Raw genomic sequence first — 27,532 nt, 5'->3', positions numbered from 1 at the left:
TTTTTTTGAAGTTATTTCATATTTGAAAGTTGCATAAAATATTATATTTAATTAGTTCTCAAAACTACTTTACTAATAATACCACATTTTAAAAAAATAATATATATACACACTATTTGAAAATTATATACTATTTGAAAATTGACATGACCTAATATATGTTGTTATTGGTTAAATTATAAATAGGACTTCCTATACATATGGCTATTTGTGCACTAAGGGTGAGAACTTTCTAGAATACCTCTAGACCCATCTAGGACCACTCGAACCTCCCCCTACTCTCCAAAAAAAAATAAATTAAATAATATATAAAACTCGAAAATACTACACAAACCCCTCTTCTCTTCATTTACATATATTTTGCTCTCCTTTAAACCCTTCTGTTTTGTCATACTATTTCTCCTTTTGCCTCGTGGAACTGCGATTCCGTTCTTCGTCTTCAAGGTATTGTTTGCATCACAAAACTCTTATTCTCTGTATTTCAATTTGTAGATCTACGATTTTTTTTGCTTTTGATTGTTAGATTTGGTGATGTTTAGCTGGAGATGTAGTATTATCGGTTAACTTGCATGTTGTTTAGTGTTTTGTTAGGAGTAAACTGAATCTGTTGTGTCTAGACTGTGTTGTAGTTTCATGATTTAGTAGATGAACTGCAGTTATTGTTCCTGCATTGTTGGTTGCTTCGGCGAACTCTTAATCTATTCTTAGAAAATTACAAGACGTAAAGAAATGATTAAGGAGGTTTATGATTAGAGGTGTGAAGGTCTGGATCAAAATCCTTTAGGCTTGGTATGGTATGATCTTTGCTTAATCCTCAATCAGATCAATTCTTAACATTTGAGTATTTTTTTTGTATGATTGAGTTCATATTAGGTAAAGTTTGTTTGGATTGATCTATTCTAAGTGTTTTAGCAATTTTGTAGTGTTTTGAGCTAGATTAGAAAGTGCTTTTAAGCATTTGGATCTAAGCCAAAAAGTTATAAGTTAGGATTTCTAACTATGGCTTTTGGCTTGTAAGTCATAAGCCAAAGTCAATCCAAATTGGCTCTTAAGTTAATACAAGGCAATGTGGAGCCTATTTTTTAAAATTTTGTATAGGGTAAATATAGGGATTTGGTGTATTGCTAGATTGTATATTAAAAAATTGAGTTTGCGTTGGTGGTTTAGTGTAGTTTCCTGCGTTGTCGGTTGGTGTGCGAGATCATTCATGCATGAAAGTTTCCTTGGCAGTAAAATTAGATAAAAATTGTGTACTTGAACTTCGGTAACTTGGGATATTGGGGAAATTAGAAAAAGAAGAATCATTCTTGAACTTTGTGTCTATATTATTCTTTTTGTTGACGTTTTTGATTGACGTTTCTGGACATTGTTGGTCACGTCATGCCATCTTAATTCATTCTTTACTAGAAAGTAAACTTATTTGCTCTCTTGTGTATCCATAAATACTGTATAGAGTAATTTCATTCCAAGAAAGCCCGTCAACGAGCGATCAGCTTTCCTAGCTGGAGATTGTTGATTACTTCAGGCTTCTCTCTTTACTTGAAAGAAAAGACAGAACTCATTTGCCCTCTTCTGTGTATTCATAATTACTGTATAGAGTAATTGCATTCCAATAAAGCCTGTCCACCAGTGATCGGCTTTCTTAGCTTATTGATTGAAGATCAATCACTTTTTGATTTTGCTCTTGGGTGCTACCATTTAAAATCCATGGCTTCTTTGATGTAGATTCTCACACAGAGGATGCTGGCGTTTTAGTTGATTCTTGTCTGTTGATGTTGTCTAGGTACTTCCTTTGTGTTGTAGTTATCGTATCCAGAAAAGATGAGTGTGGTTGGTTTTGACTTTGGGAATGAGAGTGGCGTTGTTGCGGTTGCTAGGCAGAGAGGGATTGATGTCGTACTTAATGATGAATCAAAAAGGGAAACTCCAGCTATAGTCTGCTTCGGAGAGAAGCAACGATTTCTCGGTACTGCTGGTGCAGCTTCAAGCATGATGAATCCAAAGAATACCATCTCCCAAATAAAGAGGCTAATAGGGCGGCAATTTTCAGATCCCGAGCTGCAAAGAGATATTAAGACACTTCCCTTCTTAGTAACTGAAGGGCCTGATGGATATCCCCTGATCCATGCACGATATTTGGGAGAAGTGAGAACTTTTACACCTACCCAGATTCTTGGAATGGTGTTTTCGGATCTCAAAACTATAGCAGAAAAGAATCTCAATGCAGTAGTAGTTGATTGTTGCATTGGAATTCCAATTTATTTCACTGATCTCCAGAGAAGAGCTGTAATGGATGCAGCCACCATTGCTGGCTTGCATCCTTTGCATCTAATTCATGAGACAACAGCTACTGCATTAGCATATGGTATTTACAAGACAGATTTACCTGAAAATGACCCTCTGAATGTTGCTTTTGTTGACGTTGGGCATGCAAGCTTGCAAGTTTGTATTGCTGGCTTTAAGAAAGGCGAATTGAAGATATTGGCTCATTCATTTGACAGAAATCTTGGTGGGAGGGATTTTGATGAAGCTATTTTCCAACACTTTGCTGCAAAGTTCAAAGAAGAATACAAAATAGATGTTTACCAAAATGCTAGGGCATGCATTAGGCTTCGAGCTGCTTGTGAAAAGTTGAAGAAGGTTCTCAGTGCAAACCCCGAGGCACCTTTAAATATAGAGTGTTTAATGGATGAGAAGGACGTTAGAGGGTTTCTGAAGAGGGATGAGTTTGAGCAAATCAGCATCCCTATACTGGAGAGAGTGAAGAAACCACTGGAGAAAGCTCTTGCTGAAGCTGGGCTTACTACTGAGAACATTCATGCAGTTGAGGTTATTGGGTCAAGCTCCCGAGTACCTGCAATTATGAGGATTTTAACAGAGTTCTTCGGTAAGGAACCGAGGCGCACCATGAATGCAAGTGAATGTGTGGCCAAAGGTGCTGCACTGCAATGCGCTATTCTCAGTCCTACCTTTAAAGTGCGAGAATTCAAGGTAACAGCTTGTCAGCTTTGCATTCTCTTGGTCAATATATTTTTCCATAGTCATTTGGATTCAGTGTTTTCAACTTCATTTTATTTAAAACCAATCAAAGCAAAATTAGCAAAATTATGTATGTAGGCATTAATTTAGTGTGTGAAGATAAGTATTAGAACATGCTTTTGATTTTTCCTTTGTTTGATTTAGTTGTTTGCATTTGGTTAACTTGAATCAAGTGTAGATATAAGGGTAATGAACGACAAATTAGGAGGTAGAAGAAATTGCCTTCTTGAAGGATGAAGGAAATGCACGATTTATTATAGAAGCACTAAAATTTTTTGGTGAAGCAGATGCCAGCTGTGTTGCTTTTAACCTTTACTTAAATATTATGCTACTAGTTGCTCATCTAACTCCCAGCAATAGATTGTGGTGATTTGTGAGTGCAAGAACTGTACTAAGAATTCTAGTTGGCTGATTGAAGGTCAATGAGAGCTTCCCTTTCCCAATTGCATTATCTTGGAAGGGGCCTGCTCCAGATGCACAAAATGGAGCTTTAGAGAATCATCAGAGCACAATTGTTTTTCCCAAAGGGAATCCGATACCCAGTGTGAAAGCTCTGACATTCTACAGATCTGGCACATTTACAATAGATGTACAGTATGCTGATGTCAGTGAACTGCAGGCGCCAGCAAAAATCAGTACTTACACGGTATTTCAGAGTTCCACTTACTAATTGGATTTTATGTTTTTTTTCTCTTAAAATTAAGAGGAAAGTAGATCCGCTGGTTTCTGGTGAGACCTTGGCTCACTTGGATTCTCTTTGAACTTTTTGACAGATTGGACCATTCCAATCTATGAAGGGTGAAAGGGCTAAACTAAAAGTCAAAGTACGCCTAAACCTGCATGGTATCGTCTCTGTTGAGTCTGCAACAGTAAGTCCAAAAATTCTTTTTTTGTTCAATTATCTAGTGAATGGAAATAATATCATCTGATCTCATGATTTTGCTTTGGAATTTAGCTTTTGGAAGAAGAAGAGGTGGAAGTCCCAGTTGTGAAAGAGACAGCTAAGGAACCTGCCAAAATGGAAACAGATGAATCTTCAGTTAATGCTGCTCCTTCAACTACAGCAGAAAGTGATGTAAATATGCAGGATGCGAAAGGAGCTGCAGCTGCTTCAGGGGCTGAGAATGGTGTTCCAGAGTCTGGAGACAAACCTGTCCAAATGGAGACAGATGCTAAGGTAACACAGCGCTCTTTTACTTCTTATAATTACTCATCTAGCTAGTTGATATTTCCTCTCAGTCGTACTTGATTGTTATTGATCAGACTATGCATCTCTTTAAACCATCAGGATTTGATTTATGCATGTACCATAGGGAGCACATGATTTAGCTATATTCACCTATATTTTAATCCTTGAAGTGCATCACAGTAGTGGTTTTGTTGCATAATTAATGTTGGGTTGTAAGTAATAGGGAAAAGGGTCAAAAATACTCTTGAACTATAGGAAAAGGTCTAAAAATACCCTTCATTCATCTTTTGGTCTAAAAATACCCTTTCATTAACATTTTTGGCTCACTTATACCCTTGAAACTAACAATTCTCTCTTTACTCTTTATTTTTTAAAAAAAAATTTATAATGTGTCATTCTCCTATTTATCCAAACCAAAGCAATGTACTTCAAAGTACCCAACTTTTTTATAAAAAAATATTGTAATCTTTTATTATTTATTTATTTTTGAATCCAACTTCTCTCCATTTCCTAAATTTTTTATTTGAATTGAAGACTCAAGACAAAAGAAAAAATTGATGGCTAATATTTCATTAATTAAATCAAGATTCTACACATGATATAGATGATTAATATTTTATAAAAAAAATTATTATGTCATACTCATAACAATATATTAATCTATCTTCAATTACATTACACACATTTTTCTCTAGTTTCCTACTTAAATTTTTCCTATGGCTACGATCATCCATCTGCTTTTTTTTCCCCTTCATTTTTTTAATAAGTTAATCTTTTAAGTAAAATTGTTTGTGGAACTATTTCTTTAAAAAGTTGTTATCGCAGATTATCAAAAAAATTAAGTTAACAGTTTTTTCTATTTATTTATTTTGTTAAAACAAGAAAATAGATATTGTGGCACGATTAATATTTTTATAATATATTAATTATTTAAAACAAATTTTTTTATAAAAAAAATATATAGAGAAAATACAAAGTTACTAGATTTTTTTTAAAAAAAAAATTGGGATTTTGAAGAGGTATGTATATTTCTATTTAAATAGATTATGGGGAAATAATTAATAGAGATGAGATTTTTATATAATCTAATAAGAAAATGATAAATAATAAATATTCTTTTTTTTTAAAAAAAAAAAAATGGTTGCAAGTTATAAGGTATAAGTTAGTCAAAAAGGTAATGAAAGGGTATATGTGAGCCGAAAAGTTAATGGAAGGGTATATGTGAGCCAAAAAGGTGGTATTTTTTGACCAAAACATGGATGGAGTGTATTTTTAGATATTTTCCTATAGTTTAAGGGTAGTTTCGGCCCTTTTCCTCAAGTAATATTCTTCTTTTTCTCAAGTGTATTAGCTCATTGATGTCGGTTAAGCTTAGCATTTATTGTGTTCATTTTCTTGCAGGTTGAAGCCCCTAAGAAGAAGGTCAAGAAGACATCTGTACCAGTGACTGAAATTGTTTATGGTGCAATGGCAGCTGCTGATGTTCAGAAGGCTGTTGAGAAAGAATTTGAAATGGCTCTTCAGGACCGTGTTATGGAGGAGACAAAGGACAAAAAGAATGCTGTTGAGTCCTATGTTTACGACATGAGGAATAAGGTATCAGTTGATTTTTTATGGTGGTTGTATGAAAACATTTCTTACGTCACTGACAATTATCTTCTTTATATATCCAGCTTTCAGATAAATATCAAGAGTTTGTAACTGATTCAGAAAGAGAACAATTTATGGCTGTACTTCAAGAAGTGGAAGATTGGTTGTATGAAGATGGAGAGGATGAAACTAAGGGTGTTTACATTGCCAAGCTTGAGGAGCTTAAAAAGGTTGGTTGTTTTTTGCATACCCTATTTTTGTAATTGTTTTGGCATATACAGAGCTGATTTAGAGTGGATCTGCAGCAAGGTGACCCGATTGAGCAACGATATAAGGAGTACACTGAGAGGGGTCCTGTGATTGATCAATTTATTTATTGCATAAATAGTTACAGAGAGGCGGCAGTGTCAAGTGATCCGAAGTTTGATCACATTGATTTAGCAGATAAGCAGAAGGTATGGATAAATCTGCTTGATCTTGTTATTTGCCTTCCCTTTTTTCCATCATATGCTCACCCATCTTCTTCTGAGAATTTGGTTTGGTGCTTATGTTTCTGTTGGACTTCCTAGGTTTTGAATGAGTGTGTCGAAGCCGAGGCTTGGTTTAGAGAGAAAAAGCAGCAGCAGGATGCTCTTCCAAAATATGCCAACCCTGTTCTATTGTCAGCTGATGTTCGAAAGAAGGCAGAGGCACTTGATAGGTACTTTTGTTTACTGATATTGTTTAACTATAACTTGTAGATTTAAATATTTGGGTTAATTGTACTGTCTGTTGGTGTCATTTCTTGCTTCTCCAGTAGTTCTGTCCCGTCTTTGTAGGAAGCCCTTTCTTTCTTTCTTACTTCCTTCCCAATTTTTCCGTCTGCTTAGCCCACTTGTTAACTATCTGCATCTACAGGGTCTGTAGGCCTATAATGACAAAGCCTAAGCCAGCTAAGCCAGCAACTCCCGAGACACCACCACCTCAATCTCCTCAAGGAGGTGAGCAACAACCTCCGAGTGCAGAGAGTCCTGATGCAGGAAATGCAACTGAGGGTGCCAGTGTTGGCAGTGAAGTACCACTTGCTGCTGAGCCAATGGAGACTGACAAATCTGAGACTGCACCAAGTGCGTCATGAGTTAAGTTGATGGTTTGATCTTCAAAGAGCTTATGAAGGCACAGACCTGGGTTCGTTTTGTATTACTTTTGTCATTTTACCCTAGACTTTTTAAAGGATCTATAGTAGCAATCAACATTTTGTCGTTAGATTGGTGTGATCAATTTCGTCTGGCCATGTCCGTTCAGGCTATATTATTGTTAATGATACTCTAAAATCCTGGCTTTCAGGGATTTTGTTTCAATGTGAAATTCAATTGCTGTTCTTTCTCACATTTTGTTGCTCCTAAGTGATGATGATGCGCACACCCTATAGTAGAATCCCAAGTATTCATTTTTAAAGGTGATATTTAAAACACATGTGCAGTTTACAGTATGTTCAATCTTTAACCATTTGCTGCAAATAGTACAAAAACAAAACTAAACAGATCAAAAGAGGAAGACGCAGAGATTTCTTCTATTGGAAATTCAAAATGACTTTAACGGAGAAGTTCGTGTACCTTCAAAATATACTGTTCCATAGTATTGCAGAGGTTGTAAGTTGTACGATGCCATTATTACTTTAATTATATTCTTCAATTATACTTCAAACTTAAATTAATTAAGTCCTCCCCCTCTTACTCAGAATAGCTAGCGAGAGGAATACTACTGATTATCTTTGAAAGAAGGCTTTTAAGAATGAAAAAAATATTATCTTTAGGATAGAGAGCCCCCCGTCTGCCTTTTCATATACGAGTGAGTGAGCGCTTTTTCTGCTATGAATGAATTACCTCTCCATTTATTTTCAAGCTTGCTCTTCAAAGTAATAGAAAATATTTTTTAATTATACTCTAAACTTAAATTACATCCTTAAAATGTCATTTTTAGCAGAAAACATTCTTCAAATATTTTAAAATAAACAATTTTCATCCTTGTACTTGAATTTATTGTAAAACTAATCGATATATCCCACAAAAATTAAGTCGTCCCTTCCTAATTATTATTCTTAAATATGTGAAGAATATTATTCTGAACTTCTTCGTAATTATGTTAAGAATTATGCAAAAAAATTTAATTTAATCCTTTTTTTCATTCATTTTCATGTAATTTTAATTAAAAATACTATTAGTTTGAATATGTTTCTTCTCAATTGAATATGCTAGAAGCGACATTTGTTGGAGACTTCCGCTTTTAATACTGTAAAATGAAATTAATCAATATTTTGGTCACTTTAATATTAGATTGACCAAAAAATCTATTCATTTATTGGTTAAGAAAAAAGGTAAAAATAATTAATCTTTAACTTCTTTTCGTTACGAAAAAGGCAAATCATGTGTACTCATATCTTCCTATCATTTTTAGTTTCCATGAGCAATAGTGTCTAAGATTTATTTTTAAAGAACTTCTTGTAGAAAGTAATGAAATTTTCCAGAATAACTTTTGTTGATAGTCACGTTAACTACTCATTTTTCCGTAAGATCCCTTAATTCTTTGACAATATCTAATAAAAGGATGAAAGTTGTTCACTTACATATACTTAAAGAATGTTTTCTGCTAAAAATGATATTTTTAAGGATGTAGTTTAAGTTTGGGGTATAGTTAAAGGATGTTTTCTGCTAAAAAAAAATACTTTAAGGATGTTTGTGACATATTAAAAGATATTTTTGGGCAAAATATCGACCTACAAAATGCACAGGTTCCATAGTATTGCAGAGGTAGCAAGTAAAGAGCCTTAAATAGCCAACATTCAGAATTCAAACGACCTAAATAAAGTTCAAAATTTAAATTCATTATAAACTAAATAACTTATTTTACAAAAAAATTATTATTGTAACTAAAAACAAACTTCAGAAACAAGTTAATAATCTAATAAACTTATTTTCTGTTACAATGGCAATTCACCATATTTTTTAACTTTTAAAAAAGGTTAAAATGACATATTAAAATAATTTTAAAATACTATTTTTTCACCTATCATGTTAAAAAAAATTATATTTCGCATAACAGCTACTATAATCTAATATGATATATATAATCTTTTAATTAAAAATGTGACACTATTTTTTTTTATGTATAAACAAACCTAAATCTAGGGTGTGTTTGGTATCAAGGAAAATGTTTTCCTAGAAAATATTTTCCTGGAAAACAAGTAGATTTTGGACTTATTTTCTTATGTTTGGTTGGTGAGTAGAATATATTTTTCGGAAATGATTTTTAATGTTTGATTTATGAATGAAAAATATTTTTGAGGAATATTTTTTATTTTTACTAGAATACAAAATAATTTATGAAATTGAATATATTTTTTAAAAATAATTTTTTTTTGGGTGGTGGTGATAAGGGGTGGGGGTAGTGGTGGTGGTGGTGGTGGGGGCGCAGAGGGAGGAGGTAGGAATGAAAAAATAAAAATTTGAAGTTGATAGTATTTTTAAAAAATAAAATTAATTTTTTGGGGTTGGTAGGGGTGGGTAGGGGGCTGGCGAGGGGGGAGGTAGGAGCTTAAAAATAAAAATTCGGAGTTGAAAATATTTTTAAAAAGTAAAATTAGTTTTTTGGGGAGGGGGTGGTGTTGGGGCCGGGGGGGGTAGAGGGGGAGGGTGGTCAGAGATCGGTGAAAAAATAAAATTTTGAAATTGAAAATATTTTTTTAAAATTTATGTTTTTCCAAAAAAAAAATATATATAATTTAAAATTGGAGGAGAGCTTTGGAAAATGTTTTCCTTAATTTTTGAAGGGAAGTCATTTTCCTTAATTTTGAGGAAAATGAGTTGATTTGGAAAACATTTTCCAAAACTTTTGCCCAACCAAACATGAGAAAATTGAAAAACATTTTCCAGAAAATGTTTTCCTTCGTACCAAACACACTCCTAAACACAATCCAACTAAGTAGCTCAAATCCATTTTTCAAAGACCCGCACTCATCAATAATATTAATCATAATAACTAATTTCAAAGATAATTAAATTTTTTAATTCATTTCTGGTACAAAATTTAATATATGACTCTTAAAGTGATTAAAAAATTTATGTTAAAACCAAATAAATATTTGGAAGTAAAGCTTTAATAATTTTTTTTTTTTTAAAAATGCAGCTATATTAAGAAAATAATTCCTGCCAAATGAAGGATAAAAATAAAAAAAATATTCTAAAAGTAATTTTGTAGATTGAATAATTAAATTAATTTGAAATATAAAAAATATTTTAATAATAAAATGATTTTTCTTAAAAATGTGTCAAATTAAAATTTAACAAATAAAACGGTATTGAGTTGATAAATATTTTAATTAGTTAAAGTTTTACTTAGCATCTATCCAAAAATTGTCAATTTCCCAAATTCACTGCCCAATACGGCGGCGTTACCACCGCTACCGCCCAATCTAGCGGCCGCATTACCGCCACGACACCACCACCACCTGTCGTATAAATTGGATTTCAAGGTAGCTGGAAAATCATGGCTGCACCCGTTATCTTTTTTTTTTCCGGTCAGAGGCATCTGCCGACTGCTAGATGCACTTCTTTTATTCTATGTCGAGTTTATTTCTCATGATTTTTAGCAAATATTGTTTTAGGTACCGACTGTGGGAAGCATACTTGCTTCTTCAAGTTGAAGTTACAATGATGATAGGAACTGTTTGTGCAAGGAGAAGTATATCCACATTTTCTTGTTTATGTCAAAGAATTAAGCAGACAGGTGAGTGTGATGCTTCTTCTTCTTCCTGTGAACTATATTATTTATTTTGTTCGTTGATTCAGGAAAGAGTTGTATATAGTTTTAGGATACATAAAAATAGATCAATGTTCTATTAGAATCCAATTTTGGTGTAGTTTTTGATTGCCCTGGAAAGTTTGAAGTTACTATGTGATGCACATACTGGGATTTCTCATGGCATGTATAACTTGTAGAAAAAAAACTCTTTTTCCCCAAATGCCCAAAGATAGTGAATGGTAATAGCCTTTTTGTTTGTTTGTTTATGTTGCAGAAAGTGATATTGTTAAAATGTTTGAAATCTCAAGGCCTAAGGCCGAAACAGAAGGCACTCAAGAGAAGAGACCACCCTTAAGAAGGGGTTCTGTAAGAATATTGGATGAGAGGTTTATCAGGATTCTGAAGATATTTAAGTGGGGTCCTGATGCTGAAAAGGCATTGGAAGTGCTAAAGTTGAAAGTAGACAATGAATTGGTTCGAGAGGTTATGAAAATAGACACGGAGGTCAGTGTGAAAATTCAATTTTTTAAGTGGGCTGGTAAAAGGAGGAACTTTGAACATGACTCTACTACTTACCTGACTTTGATTCGATGTCTTGAAGAAGCTGGGCTGACAGGTGAAATGTGGAAGACGGTGCTAGAAATGGCGCGGAGTACATGTGTTATTACTCCTGCTGATCTATCCGAGACTGTGAGAATTTTGGGCAGGGCAAAGATGGTAAACAAAGCACTATCAATATTTTACCATATTAAAGGTCGCAAGTGCAAGCCAACTGCAACCACTTACAATTCCATTATTATGATGCTGATGCAAGAGGGTCAACATGAAAAAGTGCATGAGCTTTACAGTGAAATGTGTAATGAGGGCAACTGTTTCCCTGATACAGTAACCTACAGTGCTCTTATATCATCCTATGCAAAGTTAGGTCGTGATGATTCTGCTATTAGGTTATTTGATGAAATGAAGGACAATGGTTTACATCCCACTGCAAAGATATATACAACCTTGTTAGCAGTTCACTTCAAAATGGGCAGGGTCGAAATGGCTTTAGCATTGGTCGATGAGATGAAGAAGAATGCTTGTGCCCCAACTGTGTATACTTACACTGAATTGATAAGAGGGCTTGGTAAAGCTGGTAGAATCGAGGAAGCGTATTCTATATTTCTGTCCATGATAAAAGATGGATGTAAGCCGGATGTTGTGTTGATAAACAATGTGATAAACCTTCTAGGAAGGGGAGGACGTATAGGTGATGCGTTTAAATTGTTTAATGAAATGGAATCATTAAACTGTAAACCGAATGTTGTGACATATAATACTGTTATAAAATCCCTGTTTGAGTCGAAAGCGCCAATATCCGAGGTTTCATCTTGGTTTGACAGAATGAAAGCAAATGGTGTTGCTCCAAGCTCTTTTACTTATTCAATACTTATTGATGGGTATTGCAAGAAAAATAGAGTTGAAAAAGCCTTAGCTTTGCTTGAGGAGATGGACGAGAAGTGCTTTCCTCCTTGTCCAGCTGCCTATTGCAGCTTGATCAATAGCCTTGGAAAAGCAAAACGCTATGAAGCTGCTAATGAGTTGTTTCAAGAACTAAAAGAGAGTTGTGGATCTAGCAGTTCTCGGGTATATGCTGTAATGATAAAGCACTTCGGGAAATGTGGCCGTTTGACTGAGGCTATCAATCTTTTCAATGAGATGCAAAAGCTGGGATGTTCTCCTGATGTATATGCACACAATGCACTCATGTCCGGACTGGTGAGGTCAGGTATGCTAGATGAGGCTTTTTCCATGTTTCGTAGTATGGAAGAAAATGGTTGTGCTCCCGACTTGAACTCATTTAACATAATACTAAATGGTTTGTCCAAGACTGGTGACCCGCAGCGAGCGATCGAGATGTTTACAAAAATGAAACATTCAACAATTAAGCCTGATGCTGTCTCTTACAACACCATTCTTGGTTGCCTAAGTCGTGCTGGCATGTTCGAGGAAGCTGCAAGACTGATGAAAGAGATGCGTACCAATGCTTTTGAATATGATCTTATAACATACTCCTCAATACTTGAAGCAGTCGGTCATGTTGATGAGGATGGTACATGTCAAACTTCATGAGGGAGCTTTGGTATGGGAGATTCTTCTAGTTAGTGCTTTTCTTTATTTACACTATTTAGGACATGGGAACCGTTTAAATCATCTTGGCCTGGCAAAGTGCGCAGCTCTATGTAGGGTTTTATGATGCTCTAGTAAAATTGAGTGGCAAATAATTGCAGCATTTTGGTTATTCTCCCTGCTGGTGTTGGCTTCTGCAGATATGTGATTGAATTTTCACTTTGGGGTAAGGGTTTAAAGTGGTATCTTCAGCACATATATTAGCATGCAGACGGAATCTTCCTCCTGTTCACTGAGTGGAATTGGTAGCACCCTGTAACAAAAGACGAAGGATGGTTAGCTTTTGGCAGTTGGACCTGATTAGTTTCCTTTTGCTTCATGATTCTCTCTGTCATAAATATATCTAATTCCATCTGTGGGTATGTGAGTTACAAAATTTCCATTAGTGAGTGTTTCTTCTGCCATTGGTAGTTCCTTTGTTTGAAGAAGTGAGAACTTGCTTTGGGACACTGTGGTTCTGGCCTTATATAAAAAAATTCCTTTGGGAAGGAGGAACGGGGAGAAGGTAAGTTTCACTTGTCCTGTGCATCGGATATTTTTCACCAGAATTCCACTTCTTTGTGCTCCTGGATATTTAACATCTGCTTTTTATCTCCTTAGAGTATGGCAAAAACTATTTTATATGGGCTTGGTGTTCCTTAAAGATCCAATGAAGTTCATTTTTTTCCTTATTGAACCCTGTGGCTACATGGAGGCTGGAGCTAGCAATCCTTGGCCTTCTGTCGGTTAAGTGGATCATTGTGAATCTTTTATGACCCTTCTTGCTGCAGTTTCTGAAGCTAGCGTGCTTCTGTGATCAATTTACTCATAATTATGTTTAGAAATTTCACGTCAAGGATTATCTACCCTCCCTTTCTCCTCTCTCAAAATGACCAGGGTGTACCTATTGCTTCCTACAAGTGAAATTCTCCAGTGACCTTTTGGTGCACTCCAATTTCGGGTCTAGAATGAGACGGGGTAGGAGGCATCAGGATCACTCATCCAGCTCATTTTCTCTTCAGTTGCCAAAAGGTATGGTTGTGATGATTTTACCAATAAAAGTAGTATATCATGAATTCATAATGGTTCATCCAAGAAACCTTTTTGTCCCAATATAACAGATTAAAATTATGGTGGGGAGGTGTGATAAATAATCCAAGGAAATGAGCTTTTTGAAATAGAATTTCTCGAAGATCAATATGTAAACTTAGTCATAAGAAAAGATCAATATGTACACTTTAAATGTGAAATTATAAAAGTAACACTTCAATGTTTTTACCTAAAGCTTTATTTGCTTTGAATAAATCATTTTTGTTGTATATTTAAGACATCTTAGGTTCTGGTGTGTAAACCTTATTTTTAAAATTAATTTAGATTATTTATACCCTCTTTATGCAGTTCCTCAGAACAAATATAATACAAATTGCATTGCATAACTATATCATTTTGGTAAGTCAAGTAAACTCTATTATTTATGTGCATTTTGGTGAAGTTTTATTTATTTATCCGCGAGATAAATGTCTTTACCTAAAAGGCATTGCTTGTCTCAGTCATTCTCTTTGTGTTACATAGCTGTTTGTGTTACATCTGGGTTAAATTTCAGGACCATTTGTACACAACCCTCTTAAAGTTTGAAATGACAAACACCTACTTGATACGAAAAACTGACAGACATCTTTGCTCTAATATAATGTCTTAATTGATTTTTTTGGAAAGTTAATTATTTTAATTGAATTTATACAATAAACTAAGCTCCAGTTGGACATGGTTTAGGGTTGATTATGCCATAAAAATTTGTCGAGATATTGGTAACCACCTCAGAGATGTATGACTTGGTAGACTTCCCTGTTCTTCTTCTTTCTTCAGCTGGTAAATGATTCCAAGAGAACAAAGAAAATCAAAATTATATCATTTGGAGAGAGTACATGATAGGGCTAATTACCTTTAGCAGCATAAGTTGATAAAAAACAAAAACCTACTCTGCTTGTAGCTTTTTTGCCAGAAGTGCAGGTCTCTCAAAGGAAGAAACAGTTGTGAATTCGAAAATTCAAAAGGGGGTTCATAAATGATGGGAGATCATGAAGAGTTACCACTTGGTGTTGGTAATGGTAGTGGCTGTTACTGAATTGGGAACATACATAGAACGAAGGGGAGACTGTGGAGGAACAAATATGATGGGAAAAAGGGATTAAAAGAGAAAAAATGAAACAAGAGGAACAGATGAAAGTGAGAACAGAAAGAAGGGAGAGGAAACAAAATGGAGGACTAAAGAAATGAAGAGCAAGTTTAAATCCAGGTGGGGGATGTAGCTGGGTGGTATCTTTTTATCCATGCCTTGGTTGGCTTAGATTCTTCACCGTTGATGCTTAGGTACTATTGTACGTTTCTTTAGCTTGAAGATGCTTATCAACTGATCCAGTTCCCTTCTGTCATTGAGCAATGAATAGAATCAGAATCTATTTCTTTCAAAAGATACTTAAGATAAATGATGGGTAAACTAGTAAAAGGTTTCTCAATGACAACATTATTTTGTTGCACTTCCACCGTTAAGTCATGGAGGTGTCCGTCTTTCTTAACCAGAAGGAAGGTCTATTTTATTTCGCCAAAACTAGAGTGCAGGTCCTTATATTTTCCTAGTTCATACTTCTGATACTGAATGCCAGACTTTTTTCTGTGGTTCTCTAATCTATGCTGGTGGGATGTCACCCTTGTGTGCAATTTGTATCAAACTGGAATGGAAATGCCATTGATTTTGTTGTCAGATCAAGAAAATAATATGTATTTCTTTTGAAGGACACTGGTGGTGGCTGCCATAATTGTTGTATCTGGTGTAGAATTTTCCTCATCATCCAAGCTGCAAAACTACGTGCATCATACAGTGCATAATAGTCCCTTGAAGCCAGCAACACTGCATCACCATACTGAAACTTATGTATATTTAGGCACAGCCACCAGTTTGAAACCAAAGTTATTCTTGTTTTACACAACTATTGCACAAGGATGAAAACGCTGACCTTATCCGTCTTGAGGTTCAACTATTGATACAGATGTTATCGATTGGGTGCATGCCAGGTCTTATTGTCTTAAACATATAACAAGCTGACCAATTGCCATAAATCTCTTGGAAAGAGAGCTATCATATCTTGTGTGGGTATCACCAAGGAATGCTGAAATGTAACATCTTTTTTGATAAGTTGCTCAAATGTACTAATGTTACAGGAACTCTTTTAAGTTATGTTCACCATGGGAAGTCTGCCCTTTTGAGAATATTGAAGGCAATATTTCGATATTGGGAATACATGTAACAATTGTATATAAAAACACCCACTTCGAATGTTACTTTAAATATTTCGAATATCTTGTTGATAGGTGTGTGGTTACAGTTAGAAGTGTCTCCAATTGCAGCTTCTGTTATAACCACCAGAAGCCTTTAGATGGAAAATGGCAGCACATAGTAGTGTTAGTATATTGTAGTATGAAGGATGATCTAAAACAATTTTAGAATAACATTGACGATACATGTCAAATGAGCAGACATTGCTTTTTTTGCTCAAAAAGTGAAGTTACTTGTGGTAGAGTTTGTACATCAAATGAGCCTAATATCTGAAGAAACATCACAAATGGCTTCTCTATTTTTACTCAGGTTTTCCTGTGAATATTCACCATGGCTTTAGCTCATACAATACACAAACACAAAATTACTCTGAATATCAACACCAGAACCTATCAACTCTAAATCATGGATTCACCACTGCCCACAGAAGCCGCACCTACTCGCTTTGCTGGACCCTCATATCAGAACTTTAATTCCCATATCTTGAGAAAACTCTGATGGGTCCCTGTGATTGAACTCAAGTAAGTTCTAAACCATAAAACTATAGAGTATTGGACAAGAGTGGATTAGGTTAACAGACCTCCATAATGTTATTATTGACTGTTGAAACAACATCCAGATACATTCTTACATCACATTAAGTTGCCTTGCATATAGCCATCAATGGTGAGAAACTAAAATGCAAGATATAATACAACAGTGGAAAATAGCCAACATACAACGAATAGAGAGATAATCTGGCTTGTCATCCACTAACATTTTCAGCAGACATGTCGTTCTCTTCATCACTTCCTTGACGTATTCTTGCAATTTCTGCCTGAGCTCTCTCCATAATTTGCCTCTTTTGGAGTTCCAATTCTCGGTGGAAGTCCATCCTCATTTTCTCCAGTTCCATCATTTGCTGTCTCTTGCTATTCTCAATCTTCACATATATCTCACTAAATTTATGGATAGAATCTGCTATTAATTTGAAAGAATGTCCATTCCCATTCCCGTTCCCTCCTGGTTGTACATTTCTTGATCTTTTTGGTGGAAGATCCTCTGAACCATCCTCCTCACCATCAGCAGATTCTGAGTTAGCAGGACTGTCCCTCATCTCATCCAAGCCATTAGCACGATTCAGATAAGCTTTTGGGCTCATGAAAACATACTCTCCAGAGTCCATTCCACATGAAACACCAGCTTTCTGGGGAGTTGATGTTAGTAACATGTCCATCTTTTTGAAGTACACCCACTTGCTAGTGCTACTTCCAGTCTCTGCAAACTTCATCTTCTCCTTTTTGTATTTCTTTTTCAAAGTATCCAAACGGTTACGACATTGGGTGTCTGTCCTCTCAATTTTGGACCCCCGTGACACTCTGTCTGCAACTTCTTGCCATTCCTCTGATCGAAGACTCTTCCTCCCATGTCGAACAAACCTAGTGCCCCATGCATCAAGCAAAATAAATGTCTCATTTTCAGACCAATCTGAAAGTGGATTCCTACCACCAAATGAAGGCTTAGGAGCAGTTGCAGCTGTAGTAGATGGTGGTGGTACTCGAGGTGCAAACTCATAACTTGATAACAAGCTCTTTAACTTCCTCTTCTTTTGATGCCTCTGCAAATCACCATACTCATCATCATCATCGTCATCGTCATCAAACACATCTTTCCCTATCCGCTGAACACCATTTTCTTCGCCATCATCATCTTCTTCTTCTTCTTCGCCATCAACTTCTTCATCATCATCCGCCTCCTCCACATACTGATTGTCGACATGCCTTGAATAAGAAGGGTCGTGAACAGGAAGCTTCTGGCGATTGGATGACTCATAACCCTGGTTCATGCCATAAGGGTTGGAAGGATATCTCCCATTATCCTCAATGTCATCCATTGAAGCACAAGAAACCAACCAAGTATCAACTACTACGACACACAAATACCTAGAGGGAGTCTAAGTTAAACTTCCAAGCACAATGTTTTCTTGATCAATTTCAATCCATTTTAACTCCAAATTAACACTTTATTCCTAGCAACTAGATGAACAAGTTTCTCCATCATATTTATACCATCACAAAAACCTAATTAAAAAAAAACAATCTCAGATACAAGCAAAATCCCTTTTATCTAATTCAAGAAAATATGCCTACAACAACCCAAAATCCAAATAGAAACTTCTCACATACAATTGAAAACCTTGTTATATTCAAGAAAATATGCCAACATAGACCCAAAATCCAAACAAAAACTTCTCAGACACAATTGAAACCCTCTATCAAATTCAAGAAATTATGCCTACAGAAACCCAAAATCCATACAAAAACTTCTCAGACACAAGTCAAAGGAAAACCCTATAATCCTTTACCTCATAAGGGGGAAATTTGTACTCAAACACCTCTTAAAACTGGAAACTTAATCAAACCCCTAAACAACCCAAAAAAACAAAGAACTTTTCATTTTCCAATCAGAAGAGATACCTGCTGTTTAACTCCCTTATTTCAAGAAATGATTATTTTTTTTGGTTTGAGCAAATCAAACACCTTCACAACCAAAACCCATCTAAAAATCAACAACATCCAACAGATTAAGTTCCAATAAATAAATAAAAAGAACACCCTTTAACTCCCTTACCTCAAAAAATGGAATCTTGTTCTTGAAATTGCCTTAAAGTTTGAAACTTTGAGGGAAAATCAAACAGGTTGCAAGAACAAATTGAAGAAAACTTTTAAGGATCTGATACTGTGAAAGAATTACATGAAAATAAAAAAAATTGAAAATTTAGTAGGGTTCATCTTCTGGGGTAGCAAAGATGTGAGAGAGAGGGGGACGCAAAAATCAGATGAGAGTGCAACCACCAAAGTTGTTCAAGTGCGCCGATTGTGATTTTTCCTTCCGGCTGCTTTTGGGGTCCATCAACAGCACGGGTGTAAGGACATGTGTCCTCACATTATTAGGGCCAACTATTTATTTTATTTCTTCAAAAATTAAAGGGAAATAACTAAATGTTATAAAATCTAAGCTCACAATAATAAAAGGAAGATAAGAGAAGTAGATGTAGGAGAAAACTTTTTTCTTATTCAAGTATATTATTAAATGGTGAGTGATATCTTTATTAAATGGTGAGTGATATCTCTATTTATAGTGTTGAGATATCACCCTCAAAGGTCACTACATTAATAGATACGTAGTTATGTCTTAAGGTTCTTATTACCTTGGAAACACTTATACATGAATTCAGTTAATTGTTGGATAACTCTAACAGATCATCCACAGATTTATAACACTCTCACTTGAATGTCCTTTGATAATGTGTCTCGTTAGAACCTAACTAGAAAAAATTATGGTGAAGGAAAAAGAGTAAACATATCTTTTGATACACATTATTTGTTACCTCATTAAAAACCTTGCCAGGAAAATCTAGTGGAACAAAACTTTGGTCAAGAAAAAAAGAGTGCAACACATATTATACTCCCCTGATTAAAACATCGCTCACTTTTTTGCGATGATGTCTCCAATCTTCGTACATTGTTCTTTTTCAAAGAAAAATCACACATTTTCTGAATATGGTGTGTCATTTATCTCAACCAAAGGCACTCTCGGCTTGCTTCATGGAGGGCTTTTATTTCTGCATAGCAACATTTGCTTCATTGATCGCCAGGATATTATTGTGCCTCCATATGCAAACAAATAGCATGTTTGAGATCATGCTTTATGCGGATCAGATAAAATATTTTGCATATGCGTAACCAATCAACTCTGACTTGTATTCTTCGGATAGAATGAACTCATGTCTATGGTCCTTCAAAGATATTCAAGTATATACATAACACCATTCAAATGTCCTTTTGTTGGGGGAGAAATCAAATCTTGCCAGTAAGTTTACTGCAAAACAGATATTTGGTCGAGTATTGTTAGCAAGATGCATTAGTACCCTGATTGCACTAAGATATGGAGTTTCATCACCAAAAAGCTCTTCATCCTTCTCTTGAGATAAAAAAGAATTATCATTTATTTCAAGCAATCTCATAATCATTGGGGTACTCAATGAATGTAATTTATCCATATAAAACTGTATCAAAATTTTGTTGTGTATGTTGATTGATGGACAAATATTTCATTCGAAAAATTTTCAATCTTAGGTCAAGACAAAATTTTGTCTTCCCAAAATCTTTTCATTTTAGATTCCCTTCTCAAATATTCAATAGCTTTTAAAAGCTCCTTAAAAGTGTTAGTAATTTCAAGTCATCTACATACACAATTTATAACAAATTCAGATCCTAACCTTTCATAAAAATTCAAGGATAATTAGGTTATTCTTTTTGTATCCTTTTCTTCCTTGATTATTTCAATCCATATAAGGATTTTTTAAGCTTTATAGAAAAAGTTCTCTTCAAACTTTTATATGCTCAAACACCCCGATTACTTCAAGGATTTTTGTATAACCTTCATTATTGTCTAGCTAGACATAATAATTATTCATTATATGCATTCAAGTGTTTCATATGTTGTCAGATCAAAATAAACCTCATTGCATCCACCATAGGAGAAAACATCTCCAATAATATCAGGAATTTTGCGACAAACCTTTATGCCCCAAGGCACAAGTTGTACTTGATATATTACGATTATACCATCGTATAATAATTTATTGTACCCACTGACATTATACCTTGATTTATGGACTATCAGTCCAAAACGTCACTTTTCTAACTGAAACAATATACTTGAATGATGCATTTTAATTGGTCAACCATTTATCTGTCCATACTATATGAAAAATTTGAATTCAAGATTATATCATTGAGCGCGACTTCATATCGAAGATATCGTCGACGGTTATTTTATATCGATTCCAATATGACATAATTTATCTAGATCTCTTCATTTTTCATCATTTTACAGATACCTGAAGCTTTTTCAAGGTTTTATGAAGTGTTATGTTGTGTTGCTCTCTTATAGCATTTGCCTCATTATCATAACCATGTTGATCATTTGATCTCTCCTTCTTCCAGAAAATTTATACTTTGAATCAATTGGTCTATTATGCTTCCGGCGTATCATAGACTCCGTCCTTCAAGAACTTCACATTGGAGCATTTGCAGCTGAATTATATCATAAGGTCAGTACATTCATCAGGTAGTTGATTTGCAACATTATGCAAATGAAGTATCACTTGAACTTTAAGTTCACATATTTATTTAACAAGGACCCAGATAATTCATAATTAACCTCATAAATAATTTTAGTTGTCAATCATCTCTCCCCCTAATGTTAGGAAATCTAACATTTATCCCAACCTTATTTGGGAATTCATCCTTGTGCGTAGTGCAACAATTAAAATCATAACTGCACATGCAATATTTTAGATAAAAATTATTTGGTTCTTGACCCTGAATCAATTTTAATGGGGAAACCTTGTTGGCTTGATGCATACATATGTTACTACATGTTAAATAAAACTATCTCATACCAAATCTTATTTGGAAGTTTTGTTCTCATAACCATGATTTAACTATAATTGGAGACATGAAATTTTTGCTAAATTAATCAGCATTATCAATATAATTTCATAGTTTAGAACTCTGCTCTTAATTTAATAATTCGAGCAAACAACCTTGCAAACATCAATTTTGTAAGTTGACAACAAAGCACATATGATCATCACATAGATACGTCTATCATAGTTGCAAATGATTCACATAGCAGATGAATGGACCAATATTTATCTTTTTATATGTTTCAAAAACTTCAGGGGATTACAATCCCAACCTTAGCTGGTACAATGATCATTTTATCAAAGATCAAGAGAACAAGCAACACAAAGAGTTTTTGAAGAATCTTTTATTTCTTAATCATATAAGCCCCATAATTCTCAATTATATTTGCATCACATTCAAACCATGATGGCCAACTGGTCATACCAACTGATATTTATTTCAGTACACATATAATTTACTTTTGCATGTGATTTCATTAGCATGTTCATGTTTGTCTGCAATAAACAAGAGAAAAAGTGGGGTAATCTTTTACATAAATATTTATAACCCTCTTCGGTTGTAGTAATATGAATATAATAAATATTTTCATATTTTATAGTCTCAATATTTCTTTTCAATTCATTCGAAACTTAAAAAGTTTCTTTTGAGACTTATTACAACCGTACTCAATATTATTGCTCTGGCAATATCACAGCTCGTTAAAGCATGTAATTAATTTCTGTATACTATCATATATTTCATGACATCATCCACATGATGAATATCTCCTTCAAGGAGAAAATTATATTGTTATTGTCATGGTCAAAATTATTACAAGTAAGACATGTTTCTTGCTTTACTTTTGTTTTACCATAGGTACACAACCAATGACAAATTTGTATCGTCACATAGAATATTTGGTCATGGCCACAACCTTTATAGGCAAGAATACTTCTTTCTTTTTGTTCTTTCATTGGTTCATAACAAACATATTATAATATTCTAACGTATAAATGCACACGACTATTGATTGTTCATGTCAAATAAAATTTATTTATTTCTCTCAAACCTCCCGTAGAGGTGAGTTTGACATATATCCAACCATACATGAATATATTTTTATTAATATTTTTCCTTCATATTTTTCCATATGCACTTTCAAGAAAAGGCAAACATTCACATGCTTATTACAAGTCGCAATCTCTTCATGAGTTGTTGATAACTATTTATACATGTTAGACCTTTGTATTTGACATATTTACATGATCCACCTCAACATCATTTTGAAAAATAAAGTGAACCGCCATTTTATATTCTTTTATTTTGATGGAGGATTTATAAAACTTGTCAAATTATTGGATTGACAACATTCACAAATCCAATGAGCTTTCATACCATTTTGATAATAAAAATTGCCTTCACATTCTGAAAGACTATTTTAAGAACCCATAGTGTTTTTCCTTTTATAATTACCACAACGATGACTATTATAATTCCGTCATTTCACATCCTTTTTCAAATCGTTAATCATTTGTCATCTTTCAGACTAATTATTTACAGCTACCACATCATACGATAGAATGGAGCAATTCAATTGGCGGATTTCAAAGTTATCATACATTACTACCACATTCTTTTCAAGGAATGGAGCATGAACTCAATCATGATGCATCAAAACTCAAATTGATGTCTTACCCTTTTAGTGCGATAGAACATAAATCTACCGTCTTACCCTCACATTTTTCATTATGGTACATCCGGACTTTAACCTGATGTCTTACCCTTTTGGTACAATGAGATTTGAATCCACCGTCTTACCCTTAACCAACGGTATAATAAACCGAAGTACAACATGACTCACCCTTTTAGTCTTTTAAAACAATCAAAATAATATTTAAACCATGCTATTAAAATTTTATACCTTCTTCCATTTAAGAGATTTTGTATAGCACGTCATATTCAACCAATGGTAGTATATGCTTTTCATTCCTGATAATTATTAGTGACTGAATACTATTGTACTCTAAATCATAAAAATATTTTAGAAAATATATACCTGATTTTATGCATATAATACCTAGGTTCTCATAACGGATCAACCAAAATATGAGTTATAAAAAAACTAAAACTAAAACTCAATCTCAATTGGTTAGAATCTCGTGTTGATAACGTGTTATAAAATCTAAGCTCAGAATAATATAAGTATAAAGAAGAGGATAAGAGAAGTAGATTTAGGAGAAAATTTTCTTTTTATTCAAGTGTATTGTTAAATGGTGAGTGATATCTCTATTTATAGTGTTGAGATATCACTCCCAAAGGTCACCACATTAATAGATACATAGTTATCTCTTAAGGTTCTTATCATCGTAGAAACACTTATACATGAATCCAATTAATTGTTGGATAACTCTAATGGATCTCCACATAAAACAATGGATTTATAACACTAAATGATTTATAACCTATTATCGAATTTTCAACTATATATTTACTTATTACCTCTTTATACTATTTTACAGAGAAATTATTTGCTTCATAACCGTTCATCTGTTAGAATGTATAAAAATGTAACGATCGAGTTTCGTCGTTACAGAAATGTCCATGGATAAAAATTAGGGTCGGAAATTTTTTTCGTAGTGTTACGATTTTTCCAATCTTATCTAGATTTGGAGGAAATTGGAATCGTCAAGGTGTAGGAGAATCTAATAGAAATCGGGGTGGAGTAAATAGGAATTTTATTACATAATCGGTTAGATAACTCGTTAGGAAATCCGTATGACATTACAAAATTGAATTTGGATAATAGACCTCCGGGATTCGCCCGTAGCGTTAAGGGTACTTTCTAGTGTAGTGGATTAAGAGTATGTTATGAAAGATGGAAACTGAAAATCCCTTAAAGGCTAACTACCTCGCTTCGTGCTGCTGCAGCAGGATTCTTATCGCTGCAGCAACGTCACTACAGCGGGATAGGTACCACTGTAGTAGAAGAGGCGAAAATTGATTATAGAATTTTTGAGATTTTTCATGACGGAGCTCACTGGTTCAAAAATTGTCACTACAGTGGGATTGGTGTCGCTACAGCGATGCCGCTACAACGGGATGTGTGTCGCTGTAGCGGGATGGCGGATTTTAAAATCATAAATAAGACCGTTACACGACTTTATTTTGTATTTTTTGACTTTTTGGGTTAAGAGACGACCCATGGGCTATTCTAACTCGTTTTCCACCATTCTTGAAGCTAGAGGTAAGCTTTTCACTCTCCAAATTTATTTTTGGGTCCGTAGAGCGTTTTAGAATGGGTAAATATTGATGGAGAACAATTTCTTGAAGAATCCTATAGTGGAATTAACCCCAAAATTGATTAGTTGGGGTCATAGGTTTGAATTGGGGTTCATAGTTTGTTAGTATTCCGGAAATTTAATGCTTCTTTATTGACTTCCGTATATAAATTGTTATTTGTAGACCACGAACAAGCGGAACAAATCCGAAAAGGGAAGGATCAAGTTGTCTAGGGTTTCAAGCTTATTTCGAGGTAGTTGATGGTTGTGATTCTATGATTGTGTGATATACACTTGTTTTGCTCGTTGTGATACTTATGTATGTATGGATGTTGCAATATCGATCATAGATGTTGAAATGAGATATATGAATATTGATACCATGAAATCGTGACTTGAATGGGTGATCTTGATGTGTTATTGAGATATGTGATTTGGATCGGCTGTCACGTTCTGGCACACTAACTTGAATCGAATTGCTACATTCCGACATGCTAACTGGGATCGGATTGCCATGTTCCGACATGCTAACAGGGATCGCTTGCCACGTTCTGGCATCAAAATTAGATCGGATCACCACGTTTTGGCATGCTAACAGTTTTGACTTTGGGTTTTGTTAGAGGACCAACTATGTGATGAAGCATGTGAATTGTGATGTTTAATCTTATGATAGTATTGAATATGTTGATATTTATGCATCTGTTATAATGTTCTAATTGCTTGTTTATGTTACACTAGTGGGATAGTCGAGTGATTCTACCAATACACTGTGATTGTGTACTGATTCTACACTTGCTCTTATTTTTGTTAAGTACAGGACATCTTCACGTGGCTATTGACAAACTTTGCTTAGGTGATCAGCGATTGCTTTGAGTTCAAGGGTGAGCTCATCGTTCGAGCTGCCATAGAATTCTCTTTAGTCTATGTCCACTATTTTCGGACGTAAACCTTATTTTAGTCAGTTAGATAGTTCACTAGAAATTCTTGTAAGATTTGGTTCTTGCTTCTAGTTTTGGTACATTGACTTTCAGATACTAGGTTTATCTTCCGCATTGTTAGTTAATTATTAGATCTTTAATTGATGGAACTTAGCTTAATTATTTAACTTGCTTTCATAACTTAAATGCGTTAGTTTTTTGATTTATTGTTTTGATTGGTTGCTAGTAGTGGTTCTCTCACCGAGTTGTAGTGTGGGTGCCAATCACGACGATTTGGATCGTGATAAATAATTAGGTGCAATAATCTGATGGACCCTTATACTTGTATGAGTTTGTATTTTAAAATCTCTTACTTCATACTTTATCAAATTAACCCTTAAACTTATTAAAACACAATAGTTGAAAACAACCCAACCATTTATCAAACCTATGTGGCATAAATAGTGTTGAGTTTTAAGAATGTGTAAATACACTCGCTTCCAAATGTGTCATTATACTATTTTCAATTTAAAAACTTTTTTCGAAGAAAAATAATTTTTTTAATTAAAAAAAATCTTCTTTAACCCTCTCCCACCCAGCCCCCGCCCCAATTTCTATTCTTTTCCACTACTCTTTCCACTATAACCCTAAATTTTCTTCTCTTCTTATTCAACAAAATCACCCACCACATTCATTCTCTTTTTCTTCTTCTAAATCAACAGTCATATACTTTTGTTTTTTTTCTTCTTCTTCAATACAATCTCCTCTTTGCAACAACTTATCTAAATTTTTAAAGTTTTTAATTTTAAAAGTTCATACCATTATTTGTGTTGAATTTAATGAGAAGGCATTATATGGATAAACGTATACGGTTGATAGAGGTATTGAAAAAATTGAAAACTCCACTGATAAGTTTGAGAAAACTTGAACAACAAATGGGTCTTATGAATTTATAAAATTAATTCAAATTTGTGATTGTGACTAGTAGATTTTGTGTTTATGAATCTCTTGTTGAAATTTCAAGCCAAATAAAGAAATTTCATCTATTTGATATGAATTTGGTGCTCAAACTGTGAGCATATATGGAGGTTGAAGAACATGGCTATTCAAAAAATTTCATAAGTTAAATATTTTTTTCTTAATATTTAATTTCTAACATGTCATTGGAAAATAACATAGAATTATACATGTAAGAGGTTGGAATACACACACAATGATCTGATGAGAAAAGAGTTCAAAACATTATGTTTTGATGAGTTTAAGGGTTTAGTTGACAAAGTATTAAAGTAGGAGGGTTCAAAATAGAAATATATACAATTATAAGAGCCGATTAGACTATTTTACCTAAGAATAATGCTAAATAGATTGTACTAGTAATTCTTGCATTAGTAATGTATGTATTAGTTATGGTTGTGTTAATTTTACATAAATTATTTTTATGCATTGTTTGATTTGATGTGTTAAAAATAAGATATAATGTATAAAAATATTATTTACAAAGATACCTGCCACAATTATGGTGGAAAAGATGAAAAAAAAAAGGTTTTCAAGGGTAATCGAGTCTTTAATTGAGTTGATGCATGTGTTAAAATCATTGCATGCTCATACCTAGAAATTCATGATATTAAAATGCACACCCTTAATACACAATAGAGTGTACAACCAATGAAATCATTAGTTATATATATATTAGAAAAGAGTACCGAACAAGGTACTGATAGTAACAAAGTTAATGCATGTATTATTTTTTCTAATACACTCAACCAAGCGATCCTTACTGAGGTGACAAAGAATGTATAGTT

At 34.1% G+C, this 27,532-nt stretch overlaps 3 protein-coding genes across 10 annotated transcripts; 2 read left to right on the top strand and 1 right to left on the bottom strand.

Annotated features, from left to right (window-relative positions):
- Positions 1–184: 184 nt before the first annotated feature.
- LOC101266200 (heat shock 70 kDa protein 15-like) lies at positions 185–7,186 on the top strand. 2 transcript variants are annotated; one of them, XM_004252286.5, is made up of 10 exons: positions 185–444; positions 1,784–2,991; positions 3,458–3,685; positions 3,813–3,908; positions 3,995–4,216; positions 5,630–5,824; positions 5,902–6,048; positions 6,124–6,273; positions 6,388–6,518; positions 6,716–7,186. In XM_004252286.5, exons 2-10 carry the CDS (start codon positions 1,822–1,824, stop codon positions 6,933–6,935), a joined length of 2,559 nt encoding a protein of 852 aa, XP_004252334.1. In that variant the 5' UTR covers positions 185–444; positions 1,784–1,821; the 3' UTR covers positions 6,936–7,186. The 2 variants fall into 2 exon arrangements, with proteins under 2 accessions (XP_004252334.1, XP_010314276.1); XM_010315974.4 differs by having other exon boundaries at positions 211–444; positions 1,726–2,991.
- Positions 7,187–10,175: 2,989 nt separating this feature from the next.
- On the top strand, positions 10,176–25,955 carry LOC101252669 (pentatricopeptide repeat-containing protein At3g16010). 6 transcript variants are annotated; one of them, XR_011213452.1, is made up of 6 exons: positions 10,176–10,328; positions 10,461–10,582; positions 10,872–13,271; positions 13,367–13,777; positions 21,071–21,177; positions 25,631–25,955. XR_011213452.1 is itself a non-coding variant. In XM_010315973.4 (3 exons), the coding sequence occupies exons 2-3, from the start codon at positions 10,507–10,509 to the stop codon at positions 12,707–12,709; spliced, it is 1,914 nt and encodes a 637-aa protein (XP_010314275.1). In that variant the 5' UTR covers positions 10,176–10,328; positions 10,461–10,506; the 3' UTR covers positions 12,710–14,064. The 6 variants fall into 6 exon arrangements, 1 of the variants encoding a protein (XP_010314275.1); XR_011213451.1 differs by having other exon boundaries at positions 10,872–13,777; XR_002026411.3 differs by lacking the exons at positions 21,071–21,177; positions 25,631–25,955 and adding an exon at positions 15,539–16,102.
- LOC101266492 (trihelix transcription factor ENAP1) lies at positions 16,646–19,155 on the bottom strand. 2 transcript variants are annotated; one of them, XM_004252288.5, is made up of 2 exons: positions 18,690–19,155; positions 16,646–18,139 (listed from the first exon to the last, which is right to left on the bottom strand). In XM_004252288.5, the coding sequence occupies exon 2, from the start codon at positions 17,950–17,952 to the stop codon at positions 16,825–16,827; it is 1,128 nt and encodes a 375-aa protein (XP_004252336.1). In that variant the 5' UTR covers positions 17,953–18,139; positions 18,690–19,155; the 3' UTR covers positions 16,646–16,824. The 2 variants fall into 2 exon arrangements, with proteins under 2 accessions (XP_004252336.1, XP_004252337.1); XM_004252289.5 differs by having other exon boundaries at positions 16,646–18,001.
- Positions 25,956–27,532: the final 1,577 nt, after the last annotated feature.

The sequence above is a fragment of the Solanum lycopersicum genome, chromosome 12 (assembly GCF_036512215.1).
Source record: "Solanum lycopersicum chromosome 12, SLM_r2.1".
Classification (NCBI taxonomy): Eukaryota; Viridiplantae; Streptophyta; class Magnoliopsida; order Solanales; family Solanaceae; genus Solanum; species Solanum lycopersicum.
The sequence above is the reverse complement of the archived record's forward strand: the minus strand, read 5'-3'. Positions and strand labels throughout refer to the sequence as shown.